This window comes from Pristiophorus japonicus, chromosome 12 (genome assembly GCF_044704955.1).
Source record: "Pristiophorus japonicus isolate sPriJap1 chromosome 12, sPriJap1.hap1, whole genome shotgun sequence".
Classification (NCBI taxonomy): Eukaryota; Metazoa; Chordata; class Chondrichthyes; family Pristiophoridae; genus Pristiophorus; species Pristiophorus japonicus.
The window spans coordinates 183,856,517-183,875,903 of record NC_091988.1 but is presented as its reverse complement, the minus strand read 5'-3'; the positions used below and the strand labels follow the sequence as shown (position 1 = coordinate 183,875,903).

The 19,387-nt window shown below is 40.4% G+C and overlaps 1 protein-coding gene across 1 annotated transcript; it reads left to right on the top strand.

Annotated features, from left to right (window-relative positions):
- The first annotated feature begins 504 nt into the window (after nt 1-504).
- On the top strand, nt 505-8,292 carry LOC139277076 (glucagon family neuropeptides-like). The gene is made up of 6 exons (XM_070895086.1): nt 505-602; nt 1,407-1,526; nt 2,874-2,978; nt 5,114-5,248; nt 6,004-6,077; nt 8,256-8,292. The coding sequence occupies exons 1-6, from the start codon at nt 523-525 to the stop codon at nt 8,261-8,263; spliced, it is 522 nt and encodes a 173-aa protein (XP_070751187.1). The 5' UTR covers nt 505-522; the 3' UTR covers nt 8,264-8,292.
- Nucleotides 8,293-19,387: the final 11,095 nt, after the last annotated feature.

The window sequence follows — 19,387 nt, the reverse complement described above, 5'->3', positions numbered from 1 at the left end:
TATGTCGCAAAAGAAAAATAAGTAGTTCGAAGTATCTTTGTATCTATTAATAAACTGCTTTGAGCAACAGGTATATAGCAATGCCTTCGATACTTTACCACAGAAAGATAAATATTCAGAAGGTGCGTACAAATAAGTATTTCTGTAAATCCGAAATGTAAGTTATTTGCATTTCAAGTCGGGTGGATGACGCCTGTTGAGTGTAACCACCGCCCCCTCCCTCCTCCCGACAGCGGGTCTGGTTATTGTTGAACGATTGCGGGACTTCGGCAGCACTATAAATTCAGCTGTGAAGGGAACCGCTTTTAAAGCACCGAGCACGCCAACAGCGGCAGACTCGACTCGACTCAACCCAACCCGCCGTGTCATTACCGAAAACCACAGCGGTAAGCTATATCGTGCCACCACTTACACATCAAACTTTTTAGCAAAGGTTTAGACAATTCTATGTCATTTTAAACCTTTTCTTATTTCTCGACGGTGTTACTAAATCTAGGTTACGTTTCTTCTGTGTAATAGACGATGCTGGGCAAAGCCTCCCTCCTGGTGTTCTGCTGCCTGACTGTACACACAGTATGTTCACCGGTGTATCCAGCGTTAAGGTGGGTTTGGCGATAGTGGTTGTACTATAGATTGCGTAAGTCAATGGGTCACATGTATAACATTCTGCAGAATTGTACAACAAACCGCTCCTACTTCTACAGGATAATCTGAGAGTATTAGAAAGAATGTTGACATTTTAAATATAACCCTGCTTGAAGTTAAATTAGCTACAAAGTTTCATAACTTTAACCTGTTTGTATTTTGGATTGGATTGGGAGTCCAATCATGTTACGTTACAAAAACAATACCTGTGTGTTTCTCCAGTCACAAAGTATCATTTCCCCTACTTGTGCTATATGGTTCTGTTATTGTGTAGCCTCTGGTTAACGCCGCCCTGTGTTTACTGGTTTTGATGTGGGCTTTATACAATCTGAACTGGCGAAAGTCAAACAAACAAGTGCGTTTTCATTGGGGATAAAACGCCACTGCTCACAGAGTCATCTTAACAGTCGTACTGTTGCAGAAACGTAAGTACAATCGAGAATACAGTATAACAAATACTAATATTTGTTTCATTTCTTACTCAAACATGATTTACCAATTCTTATTGCTATATGAATAGATGGGAAATACACGTTTTGAATCCCTAAGACATGGATATGATTAATCACTTAAACATCAATAGATAAATGGTACATAATTGGTTGATGTGCAATCACATTTTAATAATTTAGACTTCAAAGTATATTTAGGCTTAGTTACGGATTGCTATCCATAGCCTGCTTCATGTGATTGATTAATCGATGTTGTGCTGGATTAAGGATTAAAGATTAAAGAGGGCGCTTCTTTGTCTCTGGTTGTAGATTTGAAGAAAGGTCGACCCTGGGGAGATTGCTCAGCTCCCCAGCAGAGGAGAGCGGCGTTGCCCAAGCTGGAGGGGTCTATGAGGACAATGAGTCCGCCCTGGACTCCGCCGGAAAACGGTGAGCCCAGACAATGTCAGCCCAAAAAATGCTTTTTAATAGACACGTTTATACCTAATCTGTGTATTTAACAGCAATTCTACTTAACTGCCCCATTCACCATTTAACCCTCTTCGGGGTAGGCTTCCTCTGTGCTGTGTATAACCAATTATAAAAGCAAAATACTGCAAATGCTGGAATCTGGAATGAAAACAGAAAATGCTGGAAATCTCAACAGGTCAGGAGGCATCTGTGGAGGAAGCAGAGTTAACGTTTCGGGTCAATGACCCTTCATCAAACCCTTCGTCATCGACCAGAAACGTTAACTCTGCTTCCTCTCCACAGATGCTGCCTGACCTGCTGAGATTTCCAGCATTTTCTGATTTATAACCAATTATAAACGGGTTCACCAATTCATTATACAGATAAACTATCGCTCCTCTCAACACCTTGAGAGGTAAGTTCTGGCGTTGATGTGATGGCACCAAAACAAGTACAGAGGAGATATACAAGGATGTTGCCAGGACTGGATAATTTTAGTTATGAGGAAAGATTGGATAGACTGGGGTTGTTTTCTTTGGAATAGAGGAGGCTGATGGGAGACTTATGAGGGGATAGAGTGGATAGAAAGGATCTATTTCCCTTAGCAGAGGAGTCAATAATCAGGGGTCATAGATTTAAAGTAATTGATAAAAGGAGGGGAGTTGAGGAGAACCTTTTTCACCCAGAGGATGGTGGGGGTCTGAACCCACTGCCTGAAAGGGTGGTAGAGGCAGAAACCTTCAGTACATTTAAAAAGTACTTGGATGTGCACTTGAAGTGCTGTAACCTACACGGCTACAGACCAAGAACTGGAAAGTGGGAGTAGGCTGGATAGCTCTTTTTTGGCTGGCACAGACACAATGGGCCGAATGGAACCCTTCTGTACCATAACTTTCTATAATTCATGTCCAGTAGTGTTTGTTAGATAACCAAACTAAACCACCACTCTGGCTAAATGACTTTTCCTCATTTCTACAGTCCAACTTTCTGGGCAATATCAATGTTTATGCATCTCTGTGTATTAGAGACAGTATAAAATGTTGGGAGGTCAGTTTTCCTTTCACTGTTTCAACATAAGCAGGATCACTGTGCACGTTTGTTGCTATATGTTCTCGCCTTAGTTACAGTGCTGATGTGTTCAGCCCATTTCGGTTCTAATGGGCAATGATTAAAATGTATATTATGAAAAAAAACATGAAATGCTTCTCAGATTGTGGTCTGCTTGTTCCATGGAGTTTACTTAAAAAAAAACTTATGCCACTTTATTGTAAGTTAATTTATTTCAATGTGGCTTTAAGAGTCATTGCTGTCTATTTGTACATTCAGAACTGAAAGGCACGCGGACGCAATATTCACCAACACCTACAGGAAGGTCCTGGGCCAGATTTCTGCTAGAAAATTTCTGCAGACAATTATGGGGAAAAGACTGGGGTGAGTTAAAACTTTTCCAGCTTACTTCAGTTTTATTTTGTAGCTAGTCATGTTGTATCTTTTCTTCAGTTTCGATGTTTCTCTCTCACCTAATAATGTGGTGTTAATTGCCTCAAGCTATATTTGAGGGAATATTTGATCAAAAGAAAATTCCTTTTAAAATGAATTATGTCCACATTTTATTTTGAAATCCAACATGTTTTACTGCAGCCACATAAATATAAACGTAATAAAGAAAGACATATTGGATGGCAGCTTAATTAGAGATTCAAAATATCCTGGATTACTCAAATGTCTCATTGTGAATAGGGATGACAAAAGGGAATATGAAGAGATTAGGAAAGAAGTTTAAAAACATACAATTAGGAAGGCAAAGAGGAATTATAACAGGAAATAATCAAAGAATAAAGAAACGGTAATGTATACCATAAACAAATAAATAATTAAAAGAAAATTAAGATGGGGTAAGGCTACTAAAAACATAAGAACATAAGAATTAGGAACAGGAGTAGGCCATCTAGCCCCTCGAGCCTGCTCCGCCATTCAACAAGATCATGGCTGATCTGGCCGTGGACTCAGCTCCACTTACCTGCCTGCTCCCTATAACCCTTAATTCCCTTATTGGTTAAAAATATAACTAAGGGATGCAGAAGATAAACTCACAGGTAATTATAGTGAAATGGCAGTAATATCAAAGTTATTTTGCCTCAGTTTTTGCCAGGGAGACCAACAAGGTGGACATGACATTAGAAGAAGAGATCAAAAAAAGGATATCAAGACATTTAAGATAGAAAGGAGAGAATCCTTGATTAATTAGACAAATTTAGAGAGGATAAAACCTCAGATTGAGATTGATTGCATTCACACATTTTCAAAGAAGCTAGAGAAGAGATAGCAGAGGCACTTTATATATTATAAATAAATCATTATAAAAAGGAATTATGCTAGAGGACTGGTGGATGGCTAATGTTATTCAAAAAAGGAGATAGAATAAATCCAGGGAACTGTACACTAGTTAGCTTAATGTTGGTGATAGGAAAGGTCTTGGAATCTTTACTCAAAAGTGTAATAAAAAAACATTTAGAAACCGGAATATATAATAAAGAATAGTCAGCACAGATTTCAAAAGGGATGGTCATACTTGACCAAGCTTATTGAATTCTTTGAGGAAGTAACAGAAAAAGTAGATAAGGGGAATGCAGTGAATGTAATATACATGGAATTTCAAAAGGCCTTCTATAAATCATAGTAGACTCATGACTAAGGTCAGAGCATGTGGAGTTAGGAGACAATTAAAGGATGGATCGTAAACTGGCTACAAAACAGAAAACAGAGAGTAGGGGTTAAAGATAGTTATTCAAACTGGCAGAAGGTAGGAAGTGGTATTCCACAGGGATCGGTGCTGGGACCACTGGTGTTCGCTATTTACATAAATGGCTTGGACTAGCGAATTAGAAGTACAATGCCAAACTTTGCAGATGACACCAAAATGGGGGATCTAGTTAATACTGATGAAGACTGTGACAGAATACAAGACGACATTAACTGGGCGTGTAAATGGGTAATTAATTTCTATATATAGGTGTGAGGTGGTGCGGTTTGGTAAGAGGAATAAGGAGGGCATATACCCCATGGAAAATAAGAGTATTTGTTGCATTTCTTCAGTCTTCATTCATCCCTCATTAAAATAGCATATTGCTTTGTGAAAACTGTAGCCTAAATACCTTCACTTGCAGCATGATAACAATTTATCTCAGTATGAGGTGTACATGTAATTGTACTTTCAGTCTACAATGAGTTTATTTGACTATATAATGTATATAGTTTTTATGTAGTGTAACTACAGCTTTGGTCTATAATGTATGTATTTCACTGTAAACTGAATGCATTACTCAACATAATGCATATATTTCAGTATATGATACTTGCGCTTTGTAAAAAGATATTTGGTTTGGTTACCTTGTGTCTGTGGGTGCAAATAATGAACAATGTAAATAATAGCCTCTAGGTCCTTCCCTGCTAAGAGATTGAAAATGCTAAAATGTATGTGATGCAAGTTAAGTAACACAATTTCAAGCCATGATCTTCAAACCATTATAACATCTGAGATTAATTTTGTATTTTTTTTTAAATAGTGATAGTAGCCTTGAGGAACAGCCTGAACTCTTAGCCAAGAGACATTCTGATGACATCTTTACAGATACCTATTCTCGATACCAGCGGCAGATGGCAATTAGAAAATACTTGGCTGCAATTCTGGGCAATCAAAGGTATAATTAATAGGTGAAGCTAATTGGTATTGATAAATATCATGTTTCACTCCTAACACAATGTGCACAAACTCTAATTTTTTTCCTTAAAGATTATTGATTTTGATACTTAAAACAATTAGACAGTAGCATATACTAAAAATACAAGACAAATAAAAAATCATATTGCTCCATTATGGCCAAGTGGCAAAGTCACCATACTATATAGAACAGAGCATTCCAGGTTCAGTTCGTAGTGTTTCCTGAGCTGGCTGGTGGGCGGTGCAGCAACAATTGGCCTTGGTGCCCCTGGGATTGGAAGAGGAAAACAGACTCCTATTGGAAGAGTGTGCGAGTGTGTATGTGTATTAGTCAAGAACAGAATGGGTCTCAGCTGTGACATCCTTCATGGCAACATTCCCTGCTGATACTTACTATTTAGGCTCATGCATGAAGAGTGACCATTTGGGTCCTTGTAGAAATGTACACCAGCAAGGGAATCAACACATTCAGGAGAGGAGGTGGGGAAAAAATTGGCCAAAAAATAAGCAAAAATCAGCTCACACCTATCTACTGTATACTATATTTCTGCTCTGCTCTTTGAATCCATCACAGAACTAAAAACAGGCTGAAAATTCTTACTGTTACATTACATATACCTCCTAATTATACTATACCAGCATAGATAAAATAAAGTACCATCAGTAGGATTAGGATTAGGTTTAAGGTTTTAAAAATTGGGGTTTGGAATTGACAATGTTTTGTGACTACCACAGACTTGAAAATATAAATATACGGCAGCTGCCCGAGGACATTTATGCAGTCCTGGAAGCAGATTATGGTACCAATGGTGAGTTTTTTCCTGTTATTAAGCTACTCTTTATCTCCTCCAATTTCCTCACATTCCTTTTTGAAGACAATAGTGGAGTACAGTTCCAGTCCTCCAACATAAGAAATAGGAGCAAGGGTAGGCCATTTGGCCCCTCGAGCCTGCTCCACCATTCAATGAGATCATGGCTGATCTTCTACATAAGAACGTAAGAAATAGGAAAAGGAGTAAGCCATATGACCCCTCGAGCCTGCTCCGCCATTCAATAAGATCATGGCTGATCTGATCATGGACTCAGCTCCACTTCCCCGCCCGCTCCCCATAACCCTTTATCTTTTACCTCAGCTCCACTTGCCTGCACTATCTCTATATTCCTTGATTCCCTTAATATCCAAAAATCTATCAATCTATTGATTTGTCATGGGTAACCTTAGACAGTAAGTGTCAGGGGATTATTTGAATGTGCGGCTAACTGTACCCATCCTGTATCACTTAGAATCTATACTTTTAGGCTTGGAAATCCCGGCCTCCCTGGGTCCGTACTGAGTGTCTACGGACCCGGGAAGGCATTGCAAAAGCCGGTTTTCAGCGCACAATGCGCATGCACTGAAAACCAGCTTTTCCAATCTGTCAAACTGGAGCTTGACAGATCCTCCATATCTTGGGAGCGAGGACATTTCCAAGGGCAAGATTGCAGTATTTACCCATATCTTGCCCAGCAAATTTCCTCAAAATTCTTGCACCTAATAAAAGCAGGCATATAGCCTACTTTTACGTGCATAAGAGTTTAAAAACATACAAAAATGTAAAAATAAAATTTTAAAAACACATTATATTTAAAAACCCTGCCCACTATGTTACATTTATTGTTAACCATAATTAAAAAAATCTTTTTAAAAACTCGAGAAAAAAAATTCTCTAAGATAGCTGAGTCCACGGCCAGATCAGCCATGATCTTTTTGAATGGTGGAGTAGGCTCGAGGGGCTAGATGGCCTACTCCTGTTCCTAATTCTTATGTTCTTATATTTATTAACTTTAATTTTAATTATGAGGTGTGTTTTTTATTTTCTATTATGTGTTTAGTGTGTTTGTTTTATTTCCCTCATTAATAGCAATGAGAACTTGTAGATATGGAATTGCCCACGTGAAGCCTCCAACTGCAATTTCAGCCCCATAAATTTCTATCAGGGCCATTGAATAATAGTGAGAAACAGGAACCCTGGTTTATTTTCTTCTCTGGAGCTTTGAAGCTAATGAAGCATCCATTGGTGCCTAACCACAATCAGCTAACTCAGCATCAACTAAGGACTGTACTTGGTCATTTCCTGATCTGGATGACGTACATTACATGGATACACATCCGCTGAGTCAACAATTGTTTGTTTTCAGGATGTTAAACTTGATTCAAACTGAGGCCAGAAGGATGGTGGCAATGTACTCACATATTATGGCATGTTATGCTGCTCACCATAATGCTCCTACCCCTTAACTGCTGTCCACCTAGTGAGGGTTCAAACCTGTGTATCTCAGTTGTCAAATCACCAACACATGACAGCAAATATTGTCAGTGGTGTGGGGGTTCAAGTTGGTTCCAAGGTGACATTGGAAGATTGGAACAAAGGCAACTCTGTGCAGCAGACTCATTAATCCAGTACCTGAGCTAAACAGGTCCACAGAAACCCAGGGCACTGTTGATGAACCAAGCTAGCTAATCAATTAATGGAGCTTGGAGAAATAGGCCAGTCATGGAGGCCAGAATTTGTCCCGCTTGATCCAGATAAATCTGCAATACAATGCCCGAATGAGTATAATGGTCCTGTTTGGACCAGCAGCATAAACCTTACCATTGATCTGTGCTGGTGAAGTGTATAGTTTTAGCTGCTTAATCTTCAACAGTACCTCTGTGTAAGCTTGAGGTTCCTAGACCCTGGCTTTTGCAAACTTGGACCTAAGCACTCTGGACTTAAGTAATCAGGGAGTGCACACTCCATATTGGAGAAACCAAAATTCTACCTGTGTGGATTTCTTAGTAGTGTCGTTTAGAAATTCTTAAGTATGGTGATATGTTTTTGTATGTGTCAGACACCAAGCTAACCAAAAAAAATAAGTTCAACTTAAATCTCAAGTCATAGTATCTCATCCAAATACAAATACACTATTACTGGAATCTAAATGAAAATTCTTTGTTTTTCTCACAGGTAACTGATGGAAGAAATGACAATTCTCCACCCTAATGGCTCATAATTCTCCTTTTCAGAGAGAAATTCTTCATTAAATTATTTTTGACGCACAGTATTATGCACTAAATCTATTGATAGAGTTGATAGTAAATATTAATTCGGTATAGAAATTTGTATTGTGATATCATGTTAAAGTTATACCTGCATGATTGGTAAGATCATATGTTTCTCTTTCATTCACTTTTGTTTGTAATGAAATTCTGCCACCAACATTCTGGAAGAACAATCCAGTTACCACCGCTGTTGTTATATTGTTCTACATGGCTGTCATCAGGCCTCTCTTTCATTTGTGTTCAGGGCTGAATCATTACAGTCTAATTCTTGGTTGAAATGTTGTGTTCTCACACTATGGGACTAAGCACATGACTGTACTTGAAAGTCATATTTAATAATACATTTAAACACTATTTATTGAATCAGGCTGGCTCTTCCCAGAATTATACTGTAAGACTGAATGTAATGAATTCTGCTGTATAAGGTCACAACTGAGATTTATTCTAAGTGGATAACATTGAGAAATACTATACTGTAATTTATAATGGCAGTAACTTCTTTACCACTAAAGAAATCTGCTTAATATGGTGACAGAGTCCAACAGAAATATGGTTATCCATCCCAATATCCTAATACTGGAATAATGTAAAGTCTGAGGTGTCAATAACATCCTACTCCAGTGGACACATTTCTTTGTACTGCTAATTGGATATATATATATATATATATATATATGTGATTACCCAGGAGTTAATTCGTTTCAAATAATAGTGCAAATATATACAAGCTTAAATGTAATTCTTGCAAATACTGTTTACAATACATGCTTAAAAATGCAATTTATTTTAATTGTCGTAGTTTCATTTGCAATTAATAAAAACCTGCATGAAGAAAAATCAGTATGGTTAATGTGATGAAATATATATCTGAAATGATTTGGTCATTGTTTTACCATTGGCTTAGCACATGTCTTAAATTGTTAATACAGGGCATTCATTTACTATTTGACTTGTACTTGTCTATTTAATGTACTTAGAAATAATTTCTGGATACATTTTCCAAACAGCACATTGCTTTGCTTGTTACACAACTAGAAACATAGAAATTTACAGCGCAGAAGGAGATCAAAATAATTTAAAACTATATTTGAGGAAAATGATTACATTCTCTAGGCATCCTTTGAACACTATCTCCAAAACATCTGTGGATATGTTTTTTTTGAAAGGATAAACAAGAATTAAAATAATTATCCATCAGTTTGGCTCAGTTAGTAGCACTGTTATCTCTGAGCCAGAGCATTGTGGGTTCATGCCGAATACAACCTTTGAGTATGTAGTTTAGGCTAACACTTCAGTGCTGTGCTGAGGGAGGCCTGCATTTTTGGAGGTACTGTCTTTTGAATGAGACAATAAATCGAGATCTTGTCTGCCTGCTCAGGTGAATGTAAAAGATTCAATGAAGAGCAGGGAGCTCTCCCAGCGATTATGTCGCACAATATATAAGCATACTATTCTTTTAGCTCTGGGAGATTGACCTGATCTAATTTGATGGAATACAAGTCTTTCGCTGTTAACTGTAAATCCTAAAGTACAGTGAGTCTGAGCAGCTTCAGCACAGTTTCTAAATAAACCAAAGCACACTACCAAAGGCTCGCATTAAATTGCTCTCTTGCTCAGAGTAGCCTCAACTATGGTTGACATGACATGGTAACTGCAAGAACTGATAATACAGGAAGGGCCATATCCTGTACCTCAACTGTGTTGTATTTAATCTTTAAGTGCTTGATGGTAAACCTGAACACAAAGTAGAAAAATATTCTATTCCAAAGACTAACATCCCTTAGCTGAAGAATTAATTTAGAAAAATGTAGAAAACATAGAGATGAGTTTACTTATGACTGATGATTTTATCTCCTCTAATAATTCACAACAGAGAAAATTAGAAAAAAAACATCTTTTGATCATAGCTTAATTTGCTTTGCTACACAATATCAATGAGTTGGAACCAACCTCAAAACATCGACAGAATGAATAGACTATCACCACATTTATTACAACTTTGTTTTACTTGTGACTTATGAGGATTTTTTAAATTTACAGAATAATAGCAATAAATAACCTGCAAAGCGAAAACTTAGAAAACATATTAGGTATTTTGATATTTTCCATAAAGTATTTCTATAGGTAAGAAACTTAGTTGAAGGATTTAATTCAAAAGCACAAAGCACTACCAATATTGAAATGAATAAGATAGATAATGATAATTAAAAAATATATATTATTAGGCCAGACCAAGTTTTGGTTTTAGAAGCCTATAGATTGTAGAACGAAAAGAAGACAACAATACCTTGACTTAATGCTCCTTTGATGTGATGAAATGTCCCAAATTGCTTCACAAAGGGGAAGGATGGAATTCTGATTTCAGTGGCAGGATAAAGTATGGGCAGAAACATGTAATATTATGGAGGCGCAGTCCCGGCCTGCAAGACCATCAGCAGGCCAGGACCATTGGAGGGAACAGCGTGTGGCGGCATACCACTGCAGAGAGCAGCGCGTGCTGCTGCAGGAGGGCGATAGCTATGAAGCCAGGTCACTGATTGCAGTGCGGGCAGTCACAGTAGGAGGGGTGAAGGAGCAGCAAGAGTCACAGCAGTAGAGGGAAGTGACCGGGGCCCAGGAGAGGCGTGAATCTGGGGCCCAGAAAAGTCGAGGGTCCAGGGGCAGCACGGGCCAGCCCACACTGTGATGTGTGTGTGCGCTTGGTCTGTGCAGCAGAGCTGGTCTCCAGTTAGTCTTGGGTAATCCTTGCCACTGGACCAAGACCTAGCTCTGTCAAGCCCGTGTGGTGGCTGGTGTGCAACGGCCACCACCACATTAAAAAAATCCAAGCACAGGCATCTTCCACCCTTCACGATGTAGTTCGAGATCTGGAATATTAGGTCCTTCATTAAAATACCCGTGAACTCATCTCCTTTTGGCGTGGAAGCAAGTCATCCTCGCTTCAAGGGACTGCCTATGATGATGATGAGAAATAAACAGTCTTTGCGATGGAGTGGATGTAAAGTTTGAAATTCAATTTAGGATCTGGCAGAGTGCCAAGTTGCACATTTGTGGATTCACCCATGATCGCGGTTTCCGCTGAGAATCCACGTGGAACACCGATTTTTCCTGCCGGGTGGATTTTTTTCCATTTTTTGATTCATTTTCCGCCGATCTTAATTGAATAATCATTGCGTTTTTTTGGGTGGTAATCCACTGGTGGCAGTTTTTGATCAAAATCGAGCCCCGAGTGTCCAAAAGCAAAATACTGTCGATGCTGGAAATCTGGAATAAAAGCAGATAATGTTGCAAATAGTCAGCAGGTCAGGCAGCATCTGTGGAGAGAGAAACACTCCAATGGGCAGGCCAGGGAGATGGGATCAAGGGGTTTGGTGTAGAGTTTCTGATGAAAAATAAACAGAATGGCTTTTGTCGTTCCAATATTTACCTGATGGAAATTTTGGCTTGCCATGCAGTCAGACAGAACAGCAATCATCACAGAGTCAATAGCGTTGGTGGAGAGGTAAAGTTGGGTGTCCTCAGAGGAGGCTAAGGAAGACAAAGGAATGGCCCATTGGAGTGTTTCTCCAGATGCCTGACCTGCTGAGTATTTGCAACATTTTCTGCTTTTATTCCAGATTTCCAGCCAATACAGTATTTTGCTTTTGGACATGAACGGCCCACGATCTCTTTGTAACTGATGGAGCAGAGGATGAAAGATGGGAGGGAAGGAGAAGGAGGAGATTTGTAGTAGAGAACAGTTTGGAGAGATTGTTACTCTTCAGCATAATCCTGGAGTAGCACGAGCTAGAGACGTAATATAGAAAGGCAATGTTGCTTGAGGTGCTCAAGACAGATTTGTCAATGGATAATTAGGTGTCATGAGTGCTGAAGCATGTAGCTCTCAGATTTGAAGTCTCTATTGGATAGTGAGTTGGAAGGCCATGAAGGAATTTGCAGGAATGGGGTTGTTGAAAAAGTTGAACAGAGATGAAGGCAGTGTAATAACAAATGTATCATTATGCGTGATAAGATGCATGGTAGCATAGTGATTATGTTACTCGACTAATAATTCAGTTCATTAAATAAATCTGGAATAAAAAGCTAGTATCAGACATGGTGAGCATGAAGCTATTAGATTGTTGTAAAAACCCATCTGGTTCTTTAGGGCAGGAAACCTGCCGCCCTTACCCGGTTTGGCCTCTCTGTGAGTCCAGACCCACGGTAATGTGGTTGACTCTTAACTGCCCTCAGAAATGTCCTAAGCAAGCCAATCAGTTGCATCAAACGACTACAAAAAAGTACATTAAGAATAAAACTGGACAGATCACCTGGCATCGACCTAGGCATCGGATTCAGAACTGACAAAGGCACACCCAGCCCAGTCAATCCAGCAAAGTCCTCCGAATGAACATCTGGGGACTTGTACCAAAGTTGGGAGAGCTGTCCCACAGACGAGTCATGCAATAGCCTGACACAGTCATACTTACAGAATCATACCTATCAGACAATATCCCAGACTCCTCCTCCATCACCAATAATATACAGTCAGGAGGGAGTAACCCTGGGAGCAATGTTCCCTCTAAGCTGCACGGCCCCGTGGCCAAGCAACTCTCTGTCGGTCCCACGCAGCCTGAGACTGCCTTTCTAATGTAAAATTTCATAAATGTGAAACTGTGAATGGGCTGCATGGCCCCTTTACCCCTCCACACACCCACACCCCCCCCACTCCCGCAAAATAAATGAGGGAAAACATTGCCTGGGAACTCCTCAACATTGACTCCAGACCCCATGAAGTCTCATGACATGAAGTCAAACATGACCAAAGAAACCTCCTGCTGATTATCACCTACCGCCCTCCCTCAGCTGATAAATCAGTAATCCTCCATGTTGAACACCACTTGGAAGAAGCACGGCGAGCAGCAAGGGCACAGAATATACTCTAGTTGGAGGACTTCATGGCCTTCACCAAGAGTGGCTCGGTACACCACGACTGACTGAGCCTTGAAGGACATAGCTGCCAGACTGGGCCTGTGGCAGGTGGTGAGAGAACCGTGCTCACCAAGCTACCTGTTGCAGATGCATCTGTCCATGACAGTATTGGTAGGAGTGATCGCCTTACGGATGAAGTCCCGTCTTCACACCGGGGATGCCCTCCATTGTGTTGTGTGGCACTACCACTGTGCTAAATGGGATCAGAACATATCTAACAGCTCAAAACTGGGAATCCATGAGGCGCTGTGGGCCATCAGCAGCAGCAGAATTTTATTCCACCATAATCTGTAACCTTATGGCCTGGCATATCCCTCCCTCTACAATTACCATCAAGCCAAGCGACCAGCCTTGGTTCATTGAGGTGCATAGAAAAGCATGCCAGGAGCAGCTCCAGGTGTATATGAAAATGAGGTGCTAACCTGGTGAAGCTACAGCACATGCATGCTAAACAGCGGAAGCACCTGCTATGGACAGGCTAGATAATCCCACAACCAACGGCATAGACAGTCCTGCCACATACAGTCATGAATTGTGGTGGACAATTAAATAACTAATGGGAGGAGGAGGCTCTATGAATGATGCAGCCCATGTGATCAAACCCCCATCCGTACCTTAAACATTCACTCCCTCCATCACGCAACATGGCTGCAGTGTGCACCATGTGTGTGCAAAAGACAAGGCTGAGGTATCACAACCATCTTTAGCCAGAAGTGACGAGTGGACGGTTCATGACGACCTCCTTCTGGCGACTTCCTTCTGGAGGACTCCATCACCATAGATGCCAGTCTTCAGCCAATTTGTTTCACTTCACGTGATAGCAAGAAACAGCTGAGCGCACTGGATACAGCAAAGGCTATGGGCCCCGACAACATCCTGCTGTAGTGCTGAAGACTTGTGCTCCAGATTTAGCTGCACCTTTAGCCAAGCTGTTCCAGTATAGCTACAACACTGGCATCTACCCAACAAAGTGAAAAATTGTCCAGGTGTGACCTGTTCACGAAAAGCAGGACAAATCCAATCCTTCCAATTACCACCACATCAGCCTACTCTCAATCATCAGCAAAATGATGGAAGGTGCTGCCGAAAGTGCTATCAAGAAGCACTTACTCACTGATAACCTGGTCACAGATATCGAGATTGGAATCTGTCAGGTCCACAAGGCACCATACCTCAATACAGCCTTAGTCCAAACATGGACACTAGAGCTGAATTCCAGAGGTGTGAGAGTGACTGCCCTTGGCATTAAGGTAGCCTTTGACTGAGTGTAGCACCAAGGAGCACTAGTAAAATGGAATTAGGGGAAAAACACACTACTGGCTGGAGTCATACCTAGCACAAAGGAAGATGGTTGTGGTCATTGGAGGCCTAGATAAGTGCAACTTGCCTGGATGAGTGCAGCTCCAACAACACTCAAGAAGCTTGACAGTATCCAGGACAAAGCAGCCCATGTGATCGGTACCCCCATCCACCACCTTAAACATTCACCGCCGACACCATCTGCACAACATGGCTGCAGTGTGTACCATCTACAAGATGCACTGCAGCAACTCGCCAAGGCTTCTCCAACAGCACCTCCCAAACCCACGACCTCTACCACCTAGAAGGACAAAGGGCAGCAGGCACATGGGAACACCACCACCTCCAAGTTCCCCTCAAAGTCACACACCATCCTGACTTGGAAATATATTGCCATTCCTTCATCTTCGCTGATTCAAAATGCTGGAACATCCCTCCCTAACAGCACGGTGGGAGTACTAAAAAAAATGCATCAAGTCTGCCATTAGTCTCGTCCTAGAAGAGCGCAAAACTTCAGTTTTCTGCCAGCTCTTTATTTGCACTCCCCACCAAAATTCTACAGAAGCTCGGGTTTTAGCTCAGGAAACCAGCAGGATATGAAACTATCAACAGTTACTTAAAAAAAACTGCCAGTTTGAAATAAAGCATAGAAGGTCATTTCTAACACTAGTTGAAAGGAGATCTTGGAACTCTTAATTACCGATTAGTTCCCATTAGCCAACCTGGGGATTTCTCCCAGTAGGGCAGATAATCAAGATTCTATAGTCATTGACAAAATGAACCCCAAGACACCAATGAGAAATGACTGCATGCTCTGTTGTGCATGGCCTGGAGAATCAATAACAATAAAAAATAAGTCATTTGGAGCTTCCACCAATCACCAAATCAAAATGAACTTTCCTACTCAAAAAAATACCATGTTTTGCACCTTAGATATGTAGCCAACAAAATCATTACCAACTCAGTCCAACACAGCTCATGTAAGTCAATAATGATAGCGTCCTCCATATTCCCATATTTAGCAAATAGATAGACTTACAAACAGGATACAACATACAGCTCAATCTGATATTTCATTGCAACACCTCAAAGCAACTTGCACAAAAAGATGGCTTAAAAATACTTGGAATAAAGTAATTCTGCACAAACATATGAAGAGAGACTTTTTTTTGCAAAAACAAAGGATATTAAAACAGCACACTTCATTTGTTGCAGGATATAATGATTTTGAGCTTGAGGTTCTCCAGAGTGTTTCTGAACCATGATAACATTGGTCATAGAATAAAAAGTCAATAATATATAATGCACAGATAAGTTCACGTTGTTGAATGGAAAGCCTCAGATGGCAATTCTACTTGTTTGATCCAGTGACACTACAATTGGGAAAGTGCTGCCCCCAGCCACTTCATAATGCTGCATAATAAGATGTTGCATATAAAGAAACTGGTCCCAAGTGCCTCTTACAGTATTTTTATATTAGAAAAATACTGTAACAAAGAACAACAAAGACTAATTCAATGGATTAGAGTCTTGTGGGATTGGAGAGCTGGTCCTGGATTAGGTAGGCAATTGATTCGTTCTGGTAGGCAAAGGATTATCATTAATGAGAGCGGCTCTGCATGTAAACCAATAACAAGTGGAGTCCCACAGGGATCAGTATTAGGGCCTTTACTCTTCACAATTAATATAAATGATCTGGACCAAGGGTTTGGGAGTACTATCCACAAGTTCACAGATGACATGAGGTTCTGTGCTGCTGTCACAACCATTGAGGAGAAAAAAAGATTGCAATCCGATCTAGATGCGATGGGGGAATGGACCCACATCTAACAGATGACATTTAATATAGATAAATGTAGTGATGCACATGGTTGGGCTAATGCCAAACTTATGTATATCATGCTGGCTCTAAATTAAAGTCTGTCGAGAGGGAGAGAGACCTGGGTGTTATACGACATGAGTCTAACTTAAAGTGTTAGCTAGGACAATCCAATAGTGTCTTTCGACAAGATCTTGGTTAGGTCCGTTCTGGTCCTATCACATGAGGGGCGATATAGAGGCCCTAGGAAAGGTTCATAGGAGATCCACTAGCTTAATACCTAGTTTGAAATCCATTCACTATCATGGTAGGCACAGAGAACTGGGTCTTTTTACTCTGGAAAAATGTAGGCTCTGAGGAGACATTTGGAAGTATTTAAAATTAGAAAAGGACTAGACTATATATATGATGAGAAATTATTTGAATTGGATAGGTTAGAGAGAACAAAGGGACATTCATACAAACTATGTAAGCATAAAAATAAGTTAGATGTCAGCATGTTTTTCTTTTCCCTTTTCCAGAGGGTCACAGACCTTTGGATTAGGCTGCTGGCTTGTAGTGACTGCAACTTTGCAACAAATGTTCATGAGAGCTGGGCAAGTGCCTGCAGGAGACTGAAGGCTGATATCGCTGTGTACAAAGGTAGGTGGGAAGATTGTTAATGTTCCTCGTGGTCATTGTTATCTCCTACAACTCATTGTTGATCACCTTCAGGGACCAGAAATGAATACCCCAGAATACTCTTTTCTTCCCTGAATTGGCTTCTGGTTTTTTAAATCTGCTTTTTGCCTTTCCCAGGGGATTACATGGTTGCTGGTGGGTGGGTAATATTGGGGCTCAGGTTGACTAGCTGCAACATGGCTGAATGGGTCAGGCACAATGCATCAGCTGGTCTTTTTCTGTCCGTCTTTTTAACTTGTTCGTGTTTCTCCTGGTGGAAACTGAATGGTGCAGGGCAGTGTTCCCTGTGAGGTGCTTGGCCGCACACTGCTCCAACGAACCCGTACAGCCGGCTTGCCGGCATTACAATGGGTCAGAAATTCCGGTCTCCCGGGTCCGTACTGAGTGTCTACAGACCCAGGAAGGCATTGCAAAAGGCGGTTTTCAGCGCACAATGCGCATGTACCGACGTGCACACGCTGCGGCGCGCAGAGGAGGCCTCAGGACCGGGAACTCGCGTGGGTGGAGCAGTAAGTGCGCTTTTTAAAAAAGTTTTTTTTAACCCAATCGCCCGTGCAAAGCAGCCTACTGGGATTTCTGGGCCAATGTAAAAAACGCACGTGCGCGGTATTTTGAATGGCCCGTGCAGCACAAAAAAAATTACAGGGAACATAGGCTCAGAAGGTTATGTGCACGAACCTTTCACTTCTGGGATATAGGTTCAAAATGCGGTGAGTGGAAGATAGATATATAATACAAATAACGTGCATAAAATCAATCCTGGTCACAGCAGGCTCCAGGCATTTTAACCTTTCAACCCTTGAATCAACCACCCTGCTTATCATCACGGCTGTTAACTCGTATTTGTTCAAAATCCAAATTTCTCACCATATACCTTCACTATTGCTATTAAATTGGAACTCAGAAAATGTAACCTTCTGGATGTGGACCAGAAACTGAGAAAGTGTAAAATGTCTTGATGTTGCAGAATTAAATTAAAGGCTTTTAACTCAAAGCCAAAAGTAACTTGGTAGCTTGGCACATTATAAAGGTGGTACTCAAATTAATGACCAACTTATCCATGCACCCGCTGAAGCATAAAGTACCTGTGCGAATCCTGTAATTGCCTATGAAAGCAAAACGTATTTGCAGTATAATCTAACTTGGGTGATCAAAAATGTTAATGGGATGCTTGGCTTTATCACAAAAGGTGTAGAATATAAAAGCTAGGGAACATTATGGCTTCCTCTGTGCCATAAATTTCTATGATTACTACAGTTATACAGAGCACAGGTCAGACCTCATTTGCTTTATTGTGTTCAGTTTTAAGCTTTGGAAAGATGCACTGGCCTTGGAGAAAGTTCAACAATGGTGATACCAGGGATGAGATAATTGATGAGAGACTAGGTAAACAGAATTATTTTCCTTGGAGCTGAGGAGGTGAACAAGTGATTTGATTGAGGGATTTAGAATAATGAAGGGAACTAACAGTAGATAGGAAACAACTCTTTCCTTTCGCCATCTTATTCCAGTTGAGTTGAGTTCTTTCCTTTGTTGTTAACCAAAGTCGGCTCTTTTACCAAGTAATCCAGGGTTGCTAATCAATTCTTTAGACTTCTTAACAACCAGTATTAAAAGCTCATTTTGAAAGTCTTTCACTGATCACTGTGCACCAGTTGACAGAAGGGGATCCTCAGAATTTGAGCTAAGCTAGATAAATTTAAATCTGGAAACAACCTCTTTACATAAAGGGTTGCAGGAATATTGTTACATCTCTTAATTTTCAATGAAATGCGAACTCCGGTTGTAGTTTTAATGTAATTTTATTCTGGTAGCAGCAACAAGCTTCTGGCTTTAAGCCAGGCCTTTGTCCTTCTGAGACCACATGGCCAAAATGGCTGTACTTATACCTGACTCAATTTACAGAAAAGAACGTGCCTTCTTTGACCTTATTGGCTCAATTGATAGTCTGTTAACCTTTAATTGGCTCGCTACCAAAGGTCCTCAAATGTCAAGTTGATTGATGACTTAAAGCAATGTGGTCTGTGTTTTCTCAAAACTGCAGCCAAGCTGCAGAGCTTGAATTCTCTATCAAATATGGGAATATACTGTTTCAGGAGGACACAGATGCAAAGTCAATTTAAATTTTAACAGCGAGATACTTCAGTAGCAAGCAATGGTATTAAGAGTTATGGAAAGAAGACAGGGAATTGGGATTAAAATGATAGAGATACCACAGCTAACAATGGCATAGTCCTGTTCCTATGCATGAATGCAAATATTCAGTA

Excerpts from the sequence above, each read along its gene's own strand:
- LOC139277076 (XM_070895086.1), top strand. The coding sequence starts at position 523 with ATGCTGGGCAAAGCCTCCCTCCTGGTGTTCTGCTGCCTGACTGTACAC. Across the intron at positions 603-1,406 it reads CCGGTGTATCCAGCGTTAAG|ATTTGAAGAAAGGTCGACCC; the intron begins GTGGGTTTGGCG and ends CTCTGGTTGTAG. Across the intron at positions 5,249-6,003 it reads GCAATTCTGGGCAATCAAAG|ACTTGAAAATATAAATATAC; the intron begins GTATAATTAATA and ends TGACTACCACAG.